Here is a 15,708-nt window from a genome sequence, read left to right as displayed (position 1 = left end):
CACATGTTTCTTAATCTCATACTTATAAATTAAGTAGGTCAAGAGTGACTAGATTACTTGAGCACAAGATAAGTATAGCAATTGCCAAAGATACAGCAGTAGCTATGCATACACTATATAGCAACCATCAAATAAATAGTAACTGCATAGTCACTATATAAAGTTTTAACAGCCTGAGTCATTCAGTATTCAAACTATAAGCCAATCACATAAAGACAATTGATCAACTAATTGAAGATTAAATATGGTTTAACAATGCTACTAGAAGTATATAAAAAGATGCCTGTGTCAAGGTACTATTAGCATCAGATTCAATGGATTACAAGCCTTTTTTCACAGAAGATCTAACATTTTCTTTTTTTTTTTTTTGGTCACACAGGGGTATCCTAGCATTTTTGCCGGACTAATCCCCTGAGACTGTACAGAGCCCCGCCCAAGGATGCACAGCAATTTAGCACAACAAGGTTCGAACTGGTGACTTACGGGATACTACTGCATATGGTCACCATCTGAGCTCCCTGCTGGAGGCAGATCTGACATATTCTTGAAGACTGACTTTATGCAGTAAGGAATGCAATGCTAATGGCCAAGACTGCAGGGTGGACTAAAATAATAGTTCACACAGACTGCAAATCAGTAGTGGACCATATAAATAGGTGCAATGACTATGATTTCAACATTGCAACTATCCTGGAAGACGTTCAGGATCTCAAAACAGGTTTTGAAAGCTGTAGTTTCTCATTTATACCTAAGTCAGGAAATGAAATCAGCCATTCACCAACTCAGTTTGCTGTAAAGTTAGTGCATGATATTAAATGAGAACAAGATTTCCCAATATGACTGATAGACTTAGCATCGAAGAAAATGAGGACAGTGACCCCTTTTTGTAACTAATCCTTGTACTATCAAGCGTTGATAGCTACATATAGAATAGTTAACGTTTGTTAGAAAAAAAAAAGACTTTATGCATTTTACTTCAAATCAAGTTCTATCTAATTCTTTGAATGCAAAGTCTGGTTTATAAAGACAGACCTTTTACCATTTTTTTAAATTGTAATCCAAATTTTATCCAACTCTTTGCTCAAAAAGTTTTGCACCACCTAAAAAAAATAGCAATAGATAGAAATTAATGGTGCATGCATGTTGAGCTCACCAAAACCAAACAGGTGGTGTTAAACATATTGAGGAACAAAATGAATTTCCTAAAATTCACGGATTACAATCATCCCTGCATGCAGCTCTCTAGATGATATACAGAAATGTCCGCCAAAAATAAAAACAAAAAATGTACCTAAATAATTATGATAAAATATCAGCAGGAGGAAACTAATTATCAACAACCCACTTTAAAATGTATACTTAAATTTGCCTTTCGATCATACATATTGAAACAGCTGCCTCTTTCTCAAAGGGAGGAGAAGATGGGGATAAGTGCTTTGATTGACCTATTTTTCTTATTCCATCAGATGAAAAAAGATCCCGCGATGACAGAGCTTCCACTTTCACATTCGGAAGGAAAAAAAAAAGAAAAAGAGGCAAGGGAACTGCCAAACGAACTGTGACTGGACGAGAATAAGGGGTATCTCCTATTTCTATCGAGTAGACTATCTATTCTTGATCTTGCCAGTGATGATATAATCCACCTACATGAGGTTTAGTAAAAATGAGAAAAAACCAAACAAAGAAAAGAAAGAAAAGAAAAAAACCTATCCATTCTTGATCCATCACAAAGACATTCAATATGTATATCTGATGGAGTCTGCATGGTGACGGATTGAACAGGACAGGACAAACGGAAAGGGAACGCATGTGGCATTACATATCACTGCACATGATTATGAACAAGAGCTAAATTAGTTGGATATCCAAACCTAATTGCTCCAATACATACTATACAACAGTACAAACTATTAAAACTCTAGGGACCAAAAGTTCTCACATCACCGGTCAGCATCTTCTTGTTTTAGTATGATGACATATGAATCCAAGAATGTTGTGAGTATATCTGGTGTGGAAGTAGGCCAACATTTCTATTGGCAAATAGGGGGTTTCCAAGCCCACGGCCAAGTACTAGGTTGTAATTGCTATCTTATTAGGTTCGGCTGCTATAGCTGTTCGGAACCCACAAACCATTCCAACTGGGGGTCAGAATTTCTTCGAATATGTTTCTTGAATTTATTTGAGATGTCAGTAAAACCCAATATGTTCTTGATTGCCTTGCAAAATGGTTCATCCACACGACCTACGAGGCTCAAGGTGTACACCTTTCATCACTGGAAAAGCTGCAACCTTCTTTTTTGGCATGCAATTTCTCATTGCATGCGTTGGCGAAAAGTTCCAAGCCAAGAGGTTCATCCTCGAAATGCAGCATGCCTTGTGTTGCAGACTAGGATCAACACTTGAACCTTCAAAAGAGAACTTGATTCTATCTGCATGACCAAGAACTAGATGTAAGAGGGATGCTGAATCAGAAAGGAAACATTAAATAGATCTTCACTGGTCCTGTCCAAGTACACAAAGTGATGTCTCGATGGCTTATCACTCAAAAAGATGAGCCTGCTTTGACAAGAAGACTTTGAAAGAGCTATACACAATATTAACACCATAGTTCAGTAACAAAGAAAGCACTTTCAATTAAAAACAGGCAAATTTGAAAACTATGACCAGCACTGGCAACCACCAGCCGGTACTCTGCTGGCTAACCAAACAGCATTGCGAATCAACCAATAAGAAAATACAAATTGGAGAGGAGAAACAAAAGAAGCCAAATAACAAATAAGAACCAAGTTTAAAAGCAGAAATGGACATTCTGTACATTTTAACCATCCAAGAAAGCAAAACAGCTTCAACAAACTTCAATGCATCTACTATACAACCTCTCAATTCTACGGCATTCTGTTCATTTCAACCCTCTAAAACAGAAATGGAAGAAATTTGAAAGCCTACATGGACAACTATCCACTTAGTGTAGATACATGCTGTGTAGAAGATAGATATACAGCCATAAATCATGATTAGATGAGTATAGAAACATACACATATTATGATATCAAGCTCACAGGGGCAAGCAATGATACAGTCCTTTTGCTAGATTTGAATTACAAACCTCATAAAAACTCCAAATCAATACTCAGGTCTGTAAGTTTTAAGAAGTATGCAGTTCAATCCATATCTTGGAGTTTAAAGAGCTGATAATCGATATCCAGCCTAGCATAAGCTCAAGGTATGTTCGAACTATTACTAGTGTAGTAATACAGCACTAAATTTTCAATCAAGCTGCAGTATGTAACTTGCTACCAGTGATCCATAAGGTTTAAAGAAATGGCAAGCAGAATGCAACACCAAACTGCCCAAGAGATCCTAAACTTGTCAATAAAACTAACAGTAGATATCCTAAGCATCTTATGGCACCTTCACCGTGGGCTCTCAAAAGTCTAAATGAAAATGAATTTGCTTTCTGGGTCAATAAAACTAACAGTAGATATCCTAAGCATCTTATGGCACCTTCACCATGGGCATAAAATGTCTAAATGAAAATGAATTTGCTTTGTGGAGCAGTCTAAGCACTTTTTAACTTCAAGCACAAGGGAGGGAAAAAAGTAAACTCCTTACCAATTAATATCTGCACAATCTTGCCCTCATGAATTATGTTCTTTAGTACTTAACTAGTCAATTTGACTATCCTGACAGTATTCCTGCAATGCACCTTTTAAGGCACCTGGAGCTTCTTATTACCGAATGGATTTAACTCTCAAGTACAAGTGAATATGGCAAAAGCAAGATTTAGATTCTCAAGGGAATTAGAATGGCCTTCAGTTACCTTCTCATTCTCAATGATAAAGCCTTGCTTGACAGACATGAGGTACTACTAACAGCAGATTCTGGTTGTGGAATTTAGAAGTTATCTCAATCTTAAATTTTAATGAACCCCGTCAAAAAATGAATTGATTACACAGGTTATATTCCAACTTAACAAACCTATGAGGCAGTTATTAATAAAAAATGATATTTGCAAAAGCAGACCATATTTTTATTTACATACATTACCCATCAAAAAGCACAAGAAGTTTTTAAAAGGCATTCATAAGATAGGGCTGATAACTACCAGAAAGAAATTTGAGTTCATTTACTTTGATGACAATTTGCTTTCCTAGACATCTTCAGCACTTGAGTGCACAAGCCTCTGAAACTTATTTGAGAGCTCTTCATAGGATAAAATGTCAGACGGTGGTACTTGCATAATTCCAGCCTTCAAATGCTTCATAGTTACCTCTGATGCATTAAAGTCCTCCTGATATCACAAGAAATACTATCAAATGATAAAAAAAAAGGGTGAAAAGTTGGAAAAATATGCTTTATTCCTTTTTTCCATCAGAGAAAGCCATTCCAGAAGTGGAATGGTCCCTCCTCCATCAAATACTGATGTACCTCAATAGCAGCAATAGCTGCTTCACGGCAAATAAGGGATATATCTGCACCAGTGTAACCTTCTGTAAGAAGCGCAAGCTCTTTAATGGACACATCAGAACTGCATGGCATTTTACGGAGATGAACACGGAATATTTCCTCACGATCTTTCTTGCCTGGAGGCCCCACATATAGCAGCCGATCAAAGCGTCCTTATAGAATTTCAAACAAGTTTTAAGTTTTTCCTTGCTATGTGAGAAGCAGCAGCATTACAACTCTAGGCAAACAAACTAAAAGAAGGAAAAAAGATTAGCACACACCTGGTCTCAGAAGAGCAGAGTCAATCTTATCTGGTCGATTGGTCGCAGCAATGACGGTGACATTAACTCTCTCATGTAAACCTAGTTATGAAACAATTCAAGCAGGTAAGTTTTAAGAAGAAATTGCATGTATACGTAATACAAATTTTTTTGAACCAACAACTGAGGGTTGCAAGTCTCAAATACTATATTTTATCAAAGAAGTCAGCAAGGAAAAGATAAATGTGTAGGGGTGAGATTTTTTAAATACCATCCAATTCAACAAGTAGTTGACTCATAACACGGTCAGAAACTGAAACTCCATCACTTTCTTTCCCACGGATCACGGCTAGGCCATCTATTTCATCAAAGAATATGATTGAAGGAGCATTTTCCCTCGCCTTTGCAAATAGAGACCTTACAGCCTTCTCTGATTCACCAACCCATTTGCTAAAAAGTTCTGGACCTTTTACAGCAAGGAAATTCAATCCAGCTTCTGAAGCTACTGCACGTGCCAAGAGAGTTTTGCTGCATCCTGGAGGACCAAACATCAAAACTCCAGTAGGGGGCCGAGTTCCAATGCGCTGGAAAGCATCATGATGCCTTTGAGGCCATTCAACAGCTTCCATCAGCTGCATCTTAACCTCTCTCTGGCCACCAACATCTTCCCAGCTAACCTTTGGTATCTCGAGTACTACCTGATTGCAAGTTTTAACATGTCAACAAAAGGCAAAGAAGGCAAGATATGACGATTGAAAGTCAACATTGTTGGTCCACCATTATTAAGATTAATGAGCAAAAATTCAGAAGCATGATGATCAGCACACAAAAGAGAAGCTTGCATGTCCAGTTTGCAATGCCAATTTGAGGAATTTGAATAGTATGAAATAACTAGAAAGATATATTAAGCAAATGAATCTCTTAAATGATACAAGAAACTGCGGATCTGATATGATTGGAATCAGGATAGAGTTTGCCATATGACATAAAAGGTTAATCGGCTATGATTTATAAGACAGGCTGAAAATGGTAGACATACCTCTCTCATGGCACTTGGCCTAACTTTCATCCTAGCCTTTTCAAAATCTTCAGAAGTCACCCTTAAAACAGGAGTTCCAGATGCACAAGTCCCACCTACTTCGATATAATCTGTAGCTTCAGACGAAATATGCAAATTTGAAATAGATGATGACAAATCCTCCAAATTATTTACCGGAAGGTCACAACAGTTTGTCATATCAGCATGAGAACAACCATCATTTACATCAATTGATGGATCACACTCTGAACCAACATCTGAGACACTCAAATCAACATAGCGTCTAAGACAAACCAAAGCTGCTTCATTACATAGTGCAGCTAGATCGGCACCAACGAAACCATGTGTAGCTGTGGCAAGATGCTGAACATCTGATTCTGAAAGAGAGTTCTCTATTTTTCTGAGAAGTACAAGCAGTATCTCACGGCGCTGTTTGGGAGATGGAACACCTGCACAGAAATTTTTTTGGTGAAACAAAAAGACATTCTGTATCTGGTCAAGTCCAAAATGTGGAGACAATTAGTTAAAAACTACTTACTAGAATCAAAAGAACACATCTAGAATTCAAAAGAACATTTTGAAATTGGACAAAGAATAACTTCCATGAAAATATATGCAGCATCTTTTTTTTCTAAACACAGCACTGGTGAACACTTTCCAATTAAAATCCCCGTTCAAATGAAGATAAGAAACCACTGCTTGTTTGTATTTATGACATAACTGGCACTCCCTAAGGCCACACTCCCCAACAACCCAACCCACCCCCCCCCCCCCCCAAAAAAAAAAAAAAAACTAAGCCGCAAAGGCACCCAAAATTAACATAAATAATAGAGGCCTTAAAAGCCAACCTACTTTCGTTCCTGCATGCAACTGATGATTGACTCAAAGGGAGGGATATAGAAAGAATGAAGAAAGATTCACTTCTGAAGGAGAAGATAAGTCAAGTTAGAAACAGTTTCTAATTTTATCTGGGGAAGATAGGTGGGGAAGATAGGTCACGTTGGAAACAGTTCTAATTTCACCTGAAGTATCCTTAACATATTTTTGGGGCACAGATATCCAGAAATACATTCTAAAATATTAATTTAGGATAACAATTTACTAGCTGTACTAACTTTAGATTACCAACTACAGTTAGCTATGCTTGTATTGTAGTATGAGACCTCATATGATGATTGTGGAATAGACAAGAACCACTTAGTCAAATTAAAGCAAAAAGGCCCACCAGGGACTTGTAAGACTAAGGCAGTAATGACAGACGACAAATTTCAATTAACGGTCTCCTATAAATGTTCAGGTTAAGTAAAACATTAAACTGCAAAATGGGGACCTTATTGCAGCCAAAAATCTGGTCATTAAACGACAGTAACAGGAGAATACAATGAAGAATTAGCTGGTAAAGAGAAGGCTGAAGTAAAAAAAAGGCAAAACTGAACATTTCAAATTACCAATTTCTAATTCTCTGTCAAATCTTCCAGGCCGTCTAAGTGCAGGATCAACAGTGTCAGGCCGATTAGTTGCAGCTATGACAACAAGCCCATCACTCCTGCCAATCCCATCCATCAAATTTAACAATGTCGCTACCATTCTTTGAGATAGCTCTTCACCACCATCTTTACGTGCAGGTGCAATAGCATCCAACTCATCAATGAAAACCTGCATTCACAAATGAATGTAATTTTCTGGCGAACCATATAAAATTTTTGAAAGTAACCCAAATTTATAATTTTATCTAAATCACAGCTTAAGAGGGAGCAACTAACCAAAGGAAGAAGAGGTAAAGAACTGTTAAATTGTCTGAAAATACAGTATGAACACCTTTGATGATTGCGAGGCATATATGACTTAAAATGTTTACATCAATTGCACACTCTAATGCATAAAAATAGGTTTACACTAATCAGCATGCTATATGATTTCCATCCATCATTAAGTTCAGACAGATAACAGGCATGCTCAGACCTGCTCCATTGGTTGTCAAAGCTAAAATCTTGAATTTCAGAATGAAAAGATGACACAGCCATCAGGATTCATCTGATCTTAGTCAAACGGGTTGGCATACATATTATTAGTCAGTGAGCTTCACAATTTTCAATCAAATACAGTAAATATTATGCCCATCTAATTTGCTATGCTACATGCACGACAATAGGGGTAACTATCAAATATACGATAATTATACATCTGGATGTTTAAAAATGAAAAAATAATGAAGAAGCTTTTGAGCAATATGATGGTCAATCAGGATTTGTCAAAATGCTTTTGGGCAATACCATGGCCTAAATGTTGCCACAGCAGTGGTTTAATTCTTGTAAAGGCCTTTGATAAGAAGTTTTTTCCAATTAAAGTGACAGATCAAGATGAAAAGGAAAGAGCAAAAAGAAGAACAAAGTTGCCACAAGTTTCATTACAATTTCCCCTAGGGTATATTGACATGCTATGGATGTTGGAAGAACAACTTCCAAAGGCTTCACTCCAATCAAAGGCAAAAAACACATCTTCCCAGGTGAAAGCTTGTAGTTCTGAACTATCTCAATGAAGACAAGAAAAGAAACTTAACAATTGTGCGTGTTTTTATCCAGGCTGATCAGAAGGAATAAACCTTCAACTTAGCATTTTAAGGTATGAAACCCCAAATTCACAAGGTTTCTTAATTCAGTTTTGTCTAATCAATAATCAGAATAGTTACTTGAGGCAGCTGGATATCCTAGTCGTATGACGACTATGAAATGAAAAAATGGTAGTTTGAGTTCTTTTCATTCTGAAACTATTAGAATATAATACTAATCTGAAACATCAACAAAGCTTTAGAGTAGATTATAGCCTAAAAGTATTGCAACTATGTTAAGTGAGCAATGTAACCTATCAGAGAAAACTACACTTATGACATTCTTAAAGATCAGAAATTTCTCATGTAGAATTAAGTACTCGTCCTCTCTTTTATGTCCCACAAGGTATCTCACTGATGGCTCAGGCCTCCCCGGAAGGAGGCCTTCCTCTCCTTACACCTTCCAGATATGATCAGCTAAATACAATACTCGAGGTAAGCTATCAAGGGAAATTGGTGACACACTTTACAACAAGCCACCAAACAAACACAAGAATCTAGTGCACAAGACAAGAAATTTAACTTGCGAATCCAAGAAACCAGATTACCCAACATGCATGAATAACAAAGCATGAGTCCACCAAATTCCAGCAGTAATATTGCTCTCTTCCGAAACACTGAACACTTTATCAAAGCAAAAGTTCACCAAAAGGGATGACGAAAAAAAACAGAAAATAAAAGAAAAGGATTCAATTGGCTCAAGTTAGATCAATTTTCCAGGTCATCTTTAAAGCCAAAACATCATCTCAGCAAGCTGGTTTACTAATCCCCATATAGTGCATACAAAACATGTTATACTACCGGCACGAAAGATTCCATATAGCAGGAAATACAAAAGTAATCAGCATAGGAAAAGTTCTGTCTTACTTTTGTTTGTCTACTTCTACTTAGAGGCAGAATCTATTAAGAGAAAAAATAAAAAAGAAAGCAAAAAAGGTCAACATAGGCAACCTAACAACACCAAGCACAGAACTAAAGGCAGAATCTTAGAGTAAAACAAACAGAAAGATGAACATTGCCGAACAAACACCAATGGAGAATTAAACAGCAATTAAAAGGATGTCGTTAGGTTCAAAGCTTTCACCACTTAGGACTGAAAGAACCAATAAAAGTTTGCAGAAAAAGAGAGAAGAAATCTAACCACAGCTGGTACAGCTTTGCTAGCCGAATCAAAGACCTCATGCAATGCTCTTTCACTCTCTCCATAATACTGACTTATGATTTCAGGTCCATTGACAGAAAATAAGTTTACACCAGCCTCATGAGCGCACAACCTAACCAGAGAAGTCTTTCCTGTTCCAGGTGGGCCATGAAGAATCACGCCTTTTGTAGGTCGCAAGCCCAAACTTAAAAAATTTAAGGAATCAGCACAACGTTCAAAAATAGTATTGAACATACATATTTAATATCGAAGTGCCCGACAGCCAAGCTTATACAACAAAGTGAAAGGCTATTATTAATCAATCTCAGATTTTCTCAACATCTTAAACTCAATGAAAACTCGTTTGCTGCTTCCTCAGACAGCCACTGACACACTGAATCATGTAAACTCACCACATGGAGATTTGGCATTCTTTCCTTCGTATTTAACTAATTCCCTTAGGATTAAATATAATTCCTCCACCCACGCAATGGTAGTTAAGCTACTTAAAGTTACAAACTCTAAATAATTATCACTGGAGCATGAATTGAAGAACACAAGAAGTAAGGGAAAAAAAAGTCAAAATGAAATGTAGATTTGTTACTTCTTCCCTAATACCCGCAAAACATACTACCAAAATGTTCAAAATCTAGATGCCTTTTGCACTTAGAGATGGCAACACGCATCCTCATCCCATTATGGAAAACTACCCCCAAAAGAAAAAGGAAAAGAATAAAAGAAAAGCCATATTACAATTGCCCTCCTTAAAGAAAAACCAAGCGTGAATCTCTCACCCTAAAATTGAATGTCAATCCAAAATAGCAATCTCATGATTGAGATGGGAGCTAGCAAATTACATCTTAGAAAAGAAATGCATACGATCCGAAAACAGGATGATCACATGCTACACCACAATGTCATTTTGCCATCTTACAACCAGATTGGCCAAAAAAGGGGAAAACCTGAGAAAATAACCAAGGGAGCAGCAGACCCTGCAATTCCCACTCGTCTTTTCTCATTTTTTCCTGGATAAACAAAATCGATATAATGCAATCAACTAGAAGAGGGGTCACCCAGCCCAGAAAGCAAGAAGCCAAGAAATGGCCAATGATAGTTTTCAACCCACTATACATGACTAAAATGAATAAGTAAGCGACTGAAAGAAGAGACGATTAAGACTCACACCGCAATAACTGAAATAGTTTTTGAACAAAAAGTTTATTTCTCTAGTTTTATCAGAAGTACTGAAAACCTTTCATACATATGCTGACAATAGGAAAAATGGCAGCCTAAAAAATGATTGTACTTGTAATCATCTACACCCAGCTTAAAAGCAACCTAGTGGATGCAAGTCATACACAGCTCATAATAATCTACATATTCTTGGTTTAAAAACAACCTGGGAAATGTCAGTCCACAAAGGCAAGTAAGACAAAACCTAAAAATCAGATAAGATACTTTATTTTGTTTTTTTCTGTTTAATCCTCCCATACAAAAAACAAATAACAGAAAAAAGTCACCACATGGTTATGTTCTTAAGAGTACATATGCACATAAATGTTGCGAAAAACACCTGGATAAATTACACCTGACTGCTGATGTAACAATTATCTCTTTCAGAACTCCAAACTCCACGGTAAGACCTCCCAAATTTGGCAAGTCATCTCCCTCCTTAGCAATGAAACTCTGACGTACAGGTTCCAACCACATTGAAGATCTTTTTAATGGAGTTTCCGGTGCAGAATGCCTTGGTAAATGTATACTAACTTTGGTTCCACGATCAACAAAATAGGCATCTACAATATGATCCACTTGGTCAACCATTTGAGATGTCAAGTTGCAACAGCTGTTCTCAGTCAATCTCTTACTTTCTGTAGACAAACTACTGACTCCTATAACATGGAAAATGCAAAGCCCTGAGAGTATTGGAATGGCCAAAAGGTTTCCACACAGCAAAAATCGAGAAAATAACCATGAAGTACAGCACGTCTGCAAAAGTTTTCTGACATCATCATCCTCTAAAATATCCTTCACATCAAATATATCCTCTGACATCTCTTGTAAGCGGGATGAATCTGATCTTGAGTCTTCAAAGTTTGGCATACTGAAGCGTCCACTAATTGGAGACTTCAGTTTTGATTGAGAAAAATATGGGGTCTTTGGGGATGCAATCTTACTATTTACATCTTGAATATTTGTTCTTTCAGTCAAATGACCATTATTGGAGGACATACTACTTGCCACAAATTTAGTTTGTGACGACACAAAAGATAAATCTAATTCCTTGCAGTTGTTCAATGAAAGACCAAAATCATTAATTCTGTGTGATTTGCCAAATTCACCAACGCCCATTACCGGTCGATCCTGAATGGAATTAACATACAAAGCCCGGCCTGAGGCAGGGCAACCCATGGTAAGGAAAAGGTTTGGAGACAAGCGCACTGCATCCTTCACAAGCTGCAGATAAAATGGCAGAAAGTCGTTTGTAAACTTAAGTTTTGCACAGATCACATTGCATGACATTTTTCCTTAAATGTTGACATCCAAATGTAATCAATAAAGTGAAGAGTACGAGCAAAAACGATTGAAAGGCAAAAGGAATCGAGATAAAGCAACACGTACATCAGCGATGAAGATGATGAAATTAATGATAAACTCATGATAATGCATTCTGAAAGTCATGGTTCACCATAGTAATGAATATGCCATGTAAAAAATTATGGTGCCTGGGATTCAGTTGGATTTACCATCAGTAACTTAAACAGGAAGGGTGGCCAAAAGTCAGATAACCAGATTACTTGCAATTTGAACATAAATTTCTCCCAATTTGCAAAGTGCATGGATTATAGCCACCAGGTTAGATTCAGTTGAAGCCCAGATTAGCAAAGTCAGATTTAACTTCTTTAAACAGATGTTTTTGGAAGCCCCATAGGCTAGCTATGAAGGTCCCGATATTGTTTGATGAGTCCCTGACCTGTTCGCAATTTACTGTGATCCAAGATCTGTTATCATCCAGGCTTAAGACTGGTGATTTCACAATATCTGTAACTAGAATTTTTTAGATTATCCCGACTTCATAATTCCTCTTTCCTTCTCTCTTATATATGCATAGATGCCAAGATTACTTCATGTTGTGCTGTTTTTAAATTTCTTCCCTCTAACCTATTCTTCGGTCTCCCAAAGTTAAAGTTGAAGAAAAAGATTGTTTAAGCAAACACTTGACTAGGGGAATTTGAGAAACTAATTTGATGCACCTCTTACTAATAAACAAATTAGCTTAGTTCTCCGAGGCTCTTTTAGAGAACTGTTCATACCTTTGTGAGGAAATCCAATCTATTAAAGAATCAGCTCATAAGTGAAGCGAATCCTGTGGTTTCCAAAGTTTTTAAGTTTTGCATTTGCAAAGACAAAAAATTTGTAAGCTAATACAAGTCTTTTGCCATTCTGATATCCATATAATAGAGTCAAAAATATAATTCAGATTGGGCACCATGCAAACAACTCATAGTGCACCATAAGATCTAAATGGTTATTTGATAACAAAGATTTAGATTGTTCATAAAAACTTTTTCCTTTCACCCAGCTGGACATTTTCAGGGAAAATTCCATGCCAGGGATACCAAAGACACAAGCCCCACATGCAGACACTTTTATCGAAAAGAACAGTAATTTGCAGAAGCGACAGGTAATAGAAACAATAAATTGGAAAAGACATATATGTAATTCTTCTGCAAACCTTACTGGAAGGAAAAACAGTTGCAAGAATGAAGTAGCAGCCCACATCATTAGCCAATTTCTCAGTAAATTCAAACCCGAAATGCGTTGCACATTCATCTGCTAAAGAGCACAAAGGATGGCCACTCGAAAGTTTCCTTGAAGAAGCAAGAGAGACCTGTTAATGCAGTGTTATATGCTGATTACCATGAAAAGATTGCCCAAAAGCAACAATTTGAAGAAAAAAATATTATGTAAAGTCACAAAGTACTCATAGAAAACAAAAAAAAAAAAAAATGTTGCAGCATTCTGTATGCCTAAGTATATATATTACTCAAATGTGTTTGAATAGCTACAATATGCCAAATGTCACATTCTTAAACGGTTGATTACACTTTAAGATGATGCAGCAATCTCAATCATATGGAAATGCACTTGGTAAAATAAATGAGATATTTGTGGACTAACATAGAGACTCTCTTTAGAACTGAATAAGACCCCAAATTTCTAAGTGGGAAAGCCAAACTGTAGTGCCTGAACAAAAAAGGAAGTAAATAGGAGGTAAAGAAAGGACCTGAAAGGGCCAGTTTATTTCATTGGAAGAATCAGAATTGAATGGCAATTAATCCCTCAAAAGGCTTTTTGCTTAGGCCATTTGACCCTTCTTCTGATCGTTGTACTGGAATGAGCATCCAATTCTATTTCTTCTTTTTAACTTTTCCTTTTTCATAATATCATGCCCCTTCATCTCTTGCTGTCTAATTGTTGATAATCTAATATAGCAGTTGGTGCACCTAAAGGGAACTTTTCCTACCAAACCAAATGCCCCCCCAGTGTAAGAATTCAAACTCCACCACCATAGTTCTTTCAAGTTGAAAGCTTTGTAAGAATTCAACACATTCACAAAGACCACCTCCCTGTTGTAATGTCGTCCAAAATATCCATGCCTCACAAGAGAAAACAAATCTCACAGCTTATCATCCCACTTTTTTATACATTAAAGACCAAATCACAGTTAATGCCTTCTCCAAATCTCGAAAAATAATGTTTCAAAAAAACAAAAGAAAGAAAAAAGACCAAAACTTTATACAAAATAAATACCGTTAATTACATAATTTTGATAATTAATCATTTACTGGCAGAAATGACATGGTGAAGTTTAATCAAATGCACACCATTTCAACAAACACAATAAACAACAGCCAAAAAAAGAAAGAAAGAAAGAAAAGTTCAAACTGAACTCTGTTTAGGAGGTTGGGTTAAAAGATAAAGGCCAACTCCAAATTTGAAGGCACAGAATGAAACAAATCCATGTTACAGAACCCCATCAAAAGCAGTAAATTAGAAGCTCAATATTTCAGACTGGGATCCAAATGAATTTAGCTGGCTCAACAGCTCAACTCGACCCGAATGGGTATTGAGCTAGCTCGACTACTCGATTAAGTATCCGAGCCAACTTTGAGTACAAAGATACTCGGCTCCAAGGTTCCATTGGGTTCAAGCTCAAGCTTAATGAATTTAAGTCGACCTTAGCTCGATTAGGCCAAAATTCAACTCAAACTAAGTCAATTGCAGCCCTATTTCAGACCGAAATCAGAGTAAACCAGAAAAACTCAACTTCGACAAAAAAACCAAATTAATAATGATAAATGAAAAGAGAATAGTTACCGAGACAAGGGATCCAGGAAGAATAGAAGAAGCAATCATAGCGGATTCCGACATCCAGATTTTACACCCTTTGATATCAAATGCTTCCGTTCCAATTGAAGCATGAACAGCATCATTGTTAAACACTTTACCAATAAAAGCGGTTTTAGAGATAAGAGATGGGTATTTTCTGGAAGCTTCTTCCAGACCCCATAAGAGCTCTTCTTCTTGATTGCTGATTTCTGCATCATCTGGGTTTTTGGAGGCTGATAAAGGAGAGGGGGAAAAGGCTGCCTTTGAAGAATGTTTTTTGCTTTTCGGAGGCATTTCTCTTCTGTGCGGCTCAGAAGAAAAGCAAAGGAGGAGAAGAAGGATCCTAAAACCCTGTGGTTTTGGAGAGGGTTTTACACTTTAGAGGAAGGCCTCGTAATATGTTGAATTTCGGTGGGAATAGTATTTTGGAAAATGGCTACCTGACCCATACAAAAATGAATCTTTGCGTTTTTTATCCCTAGCATTTCACCTGCATGACATGACATGATGATTAATTTTAGCTGATGTTGAGGATGGTTCACGTGAAATTAGACAAGAACACGGGTTTACAGATTTAGCACAAGTTGATTAATAAAAATGATTACAAAGAATAATCAGCTCGTTCGTGGTTGATTATTTTAGCTAATTATATATTCTAATTTTATAGTGTGTTCTCATTTGCTTTTATATATACATTTAAGATTTTTTGATACACAAAAATGTTAAAAACATACAATCTTAATGAGTGGCTTTAATTGATTAGTCCTTATCAGCTTTGTTCTCGTTTGTTTTAGAATTTGCAAAATTTGATTATAAAATG

General features: G+C 36.7%; 1 protein-coding gene across 2 annotated transcripts; it reads right to left on the bottom strand.

Annotated features, from left to right (window-relative positions):
• Positions 1–1,795: 1,795 nt before the first annotated feature.
• Positions 1,796–15,315, bottom strand: LOC113697499 (calmodulin-interacting protein 111). 2 transcript variants are annotated; one of them, XM_027217145.2, is made up of 11 exons: positions 14,877–15,315; positions 13,231–13,386; positions 11,068–11,951; positions 9,495–9,699; positions 7,194–7,401; positions 5,746–6,194; positions 4,978–5,404; positions 4,728–4,808; positions 4,429–4,619; positions 4,106–4,291; positions 1,796–2,429 (listed from the first exon to the last, which is right to left on the bottom strand). In XM_027217145.2, exons 1-10 carry the CDS (start codon positions 15,180–15,182, stop codon positions 4,151–4,153), a joined length of 3,048 nt encoding a protein of 1,015 aa, XP_027072946.1. In that variant the 5' UTR covers positions 15,183–15,315; the 3' UTR covers positions 1,796–2,429; positions 4,106–4,150. The 2 variants fall into 2 exon arrangements, with proteins under 2 accessions (XP_027072946.1, XP_027072945.1); XM_027217144.2 differs by having other exon boundaries at positions 4,131–4,291.
• Positions 15,316–15,708: the final 393 nt, after the last annotated feature.

This window comes from Coffea arabica, chromosome 6e (genome assembly GCF_036785885.1).
Source record: "Coffea arabica cultivar ET-39 chromosome 6e, Coffea Arabica ET-39 HiFi, whole genome shotgun sequence".
Lineage (NCBI taxonomy): Eukaryota > Viridiplantae > Streptophyta > Magnoliopsida > Gentianales > Rubiaceae > Coffea > Coffea arabica.
The sequence above is the reverse complement of the archived record's forward strand: the minus strand, read 5'-3'. Positions and strand labels throughout refer to the sequence as shown.

What these genes read in the sequence shown, in the direction of transcription:
- LOC113697499 (XM_027217145.2), bottom strand. Translation starts at nt 15,182, where the DNA reads ATGCCTCCGAAAAGCAAAAAACATTCTTCAAAGGCAGCCTTTTCCCCC. An exon ending in GGCCAAGTGCCATGAGAGAG is followed by an intron (nt 5,405 to 5,745) that starts GTATGTCTACCA and finishes ACTTGCAATCAG; the next exon opens with GTAGTACTCGAGATACCAAA. An exon ending in CTCTGCTCTTCTGAGACCAG is followed by an intron (nt 4,620 to 4,727) that starts GTGTGTGCTAAT and finishes AAATTCTATAAG; the next exon opens with GACGCTTTGATCGGCTGCTA.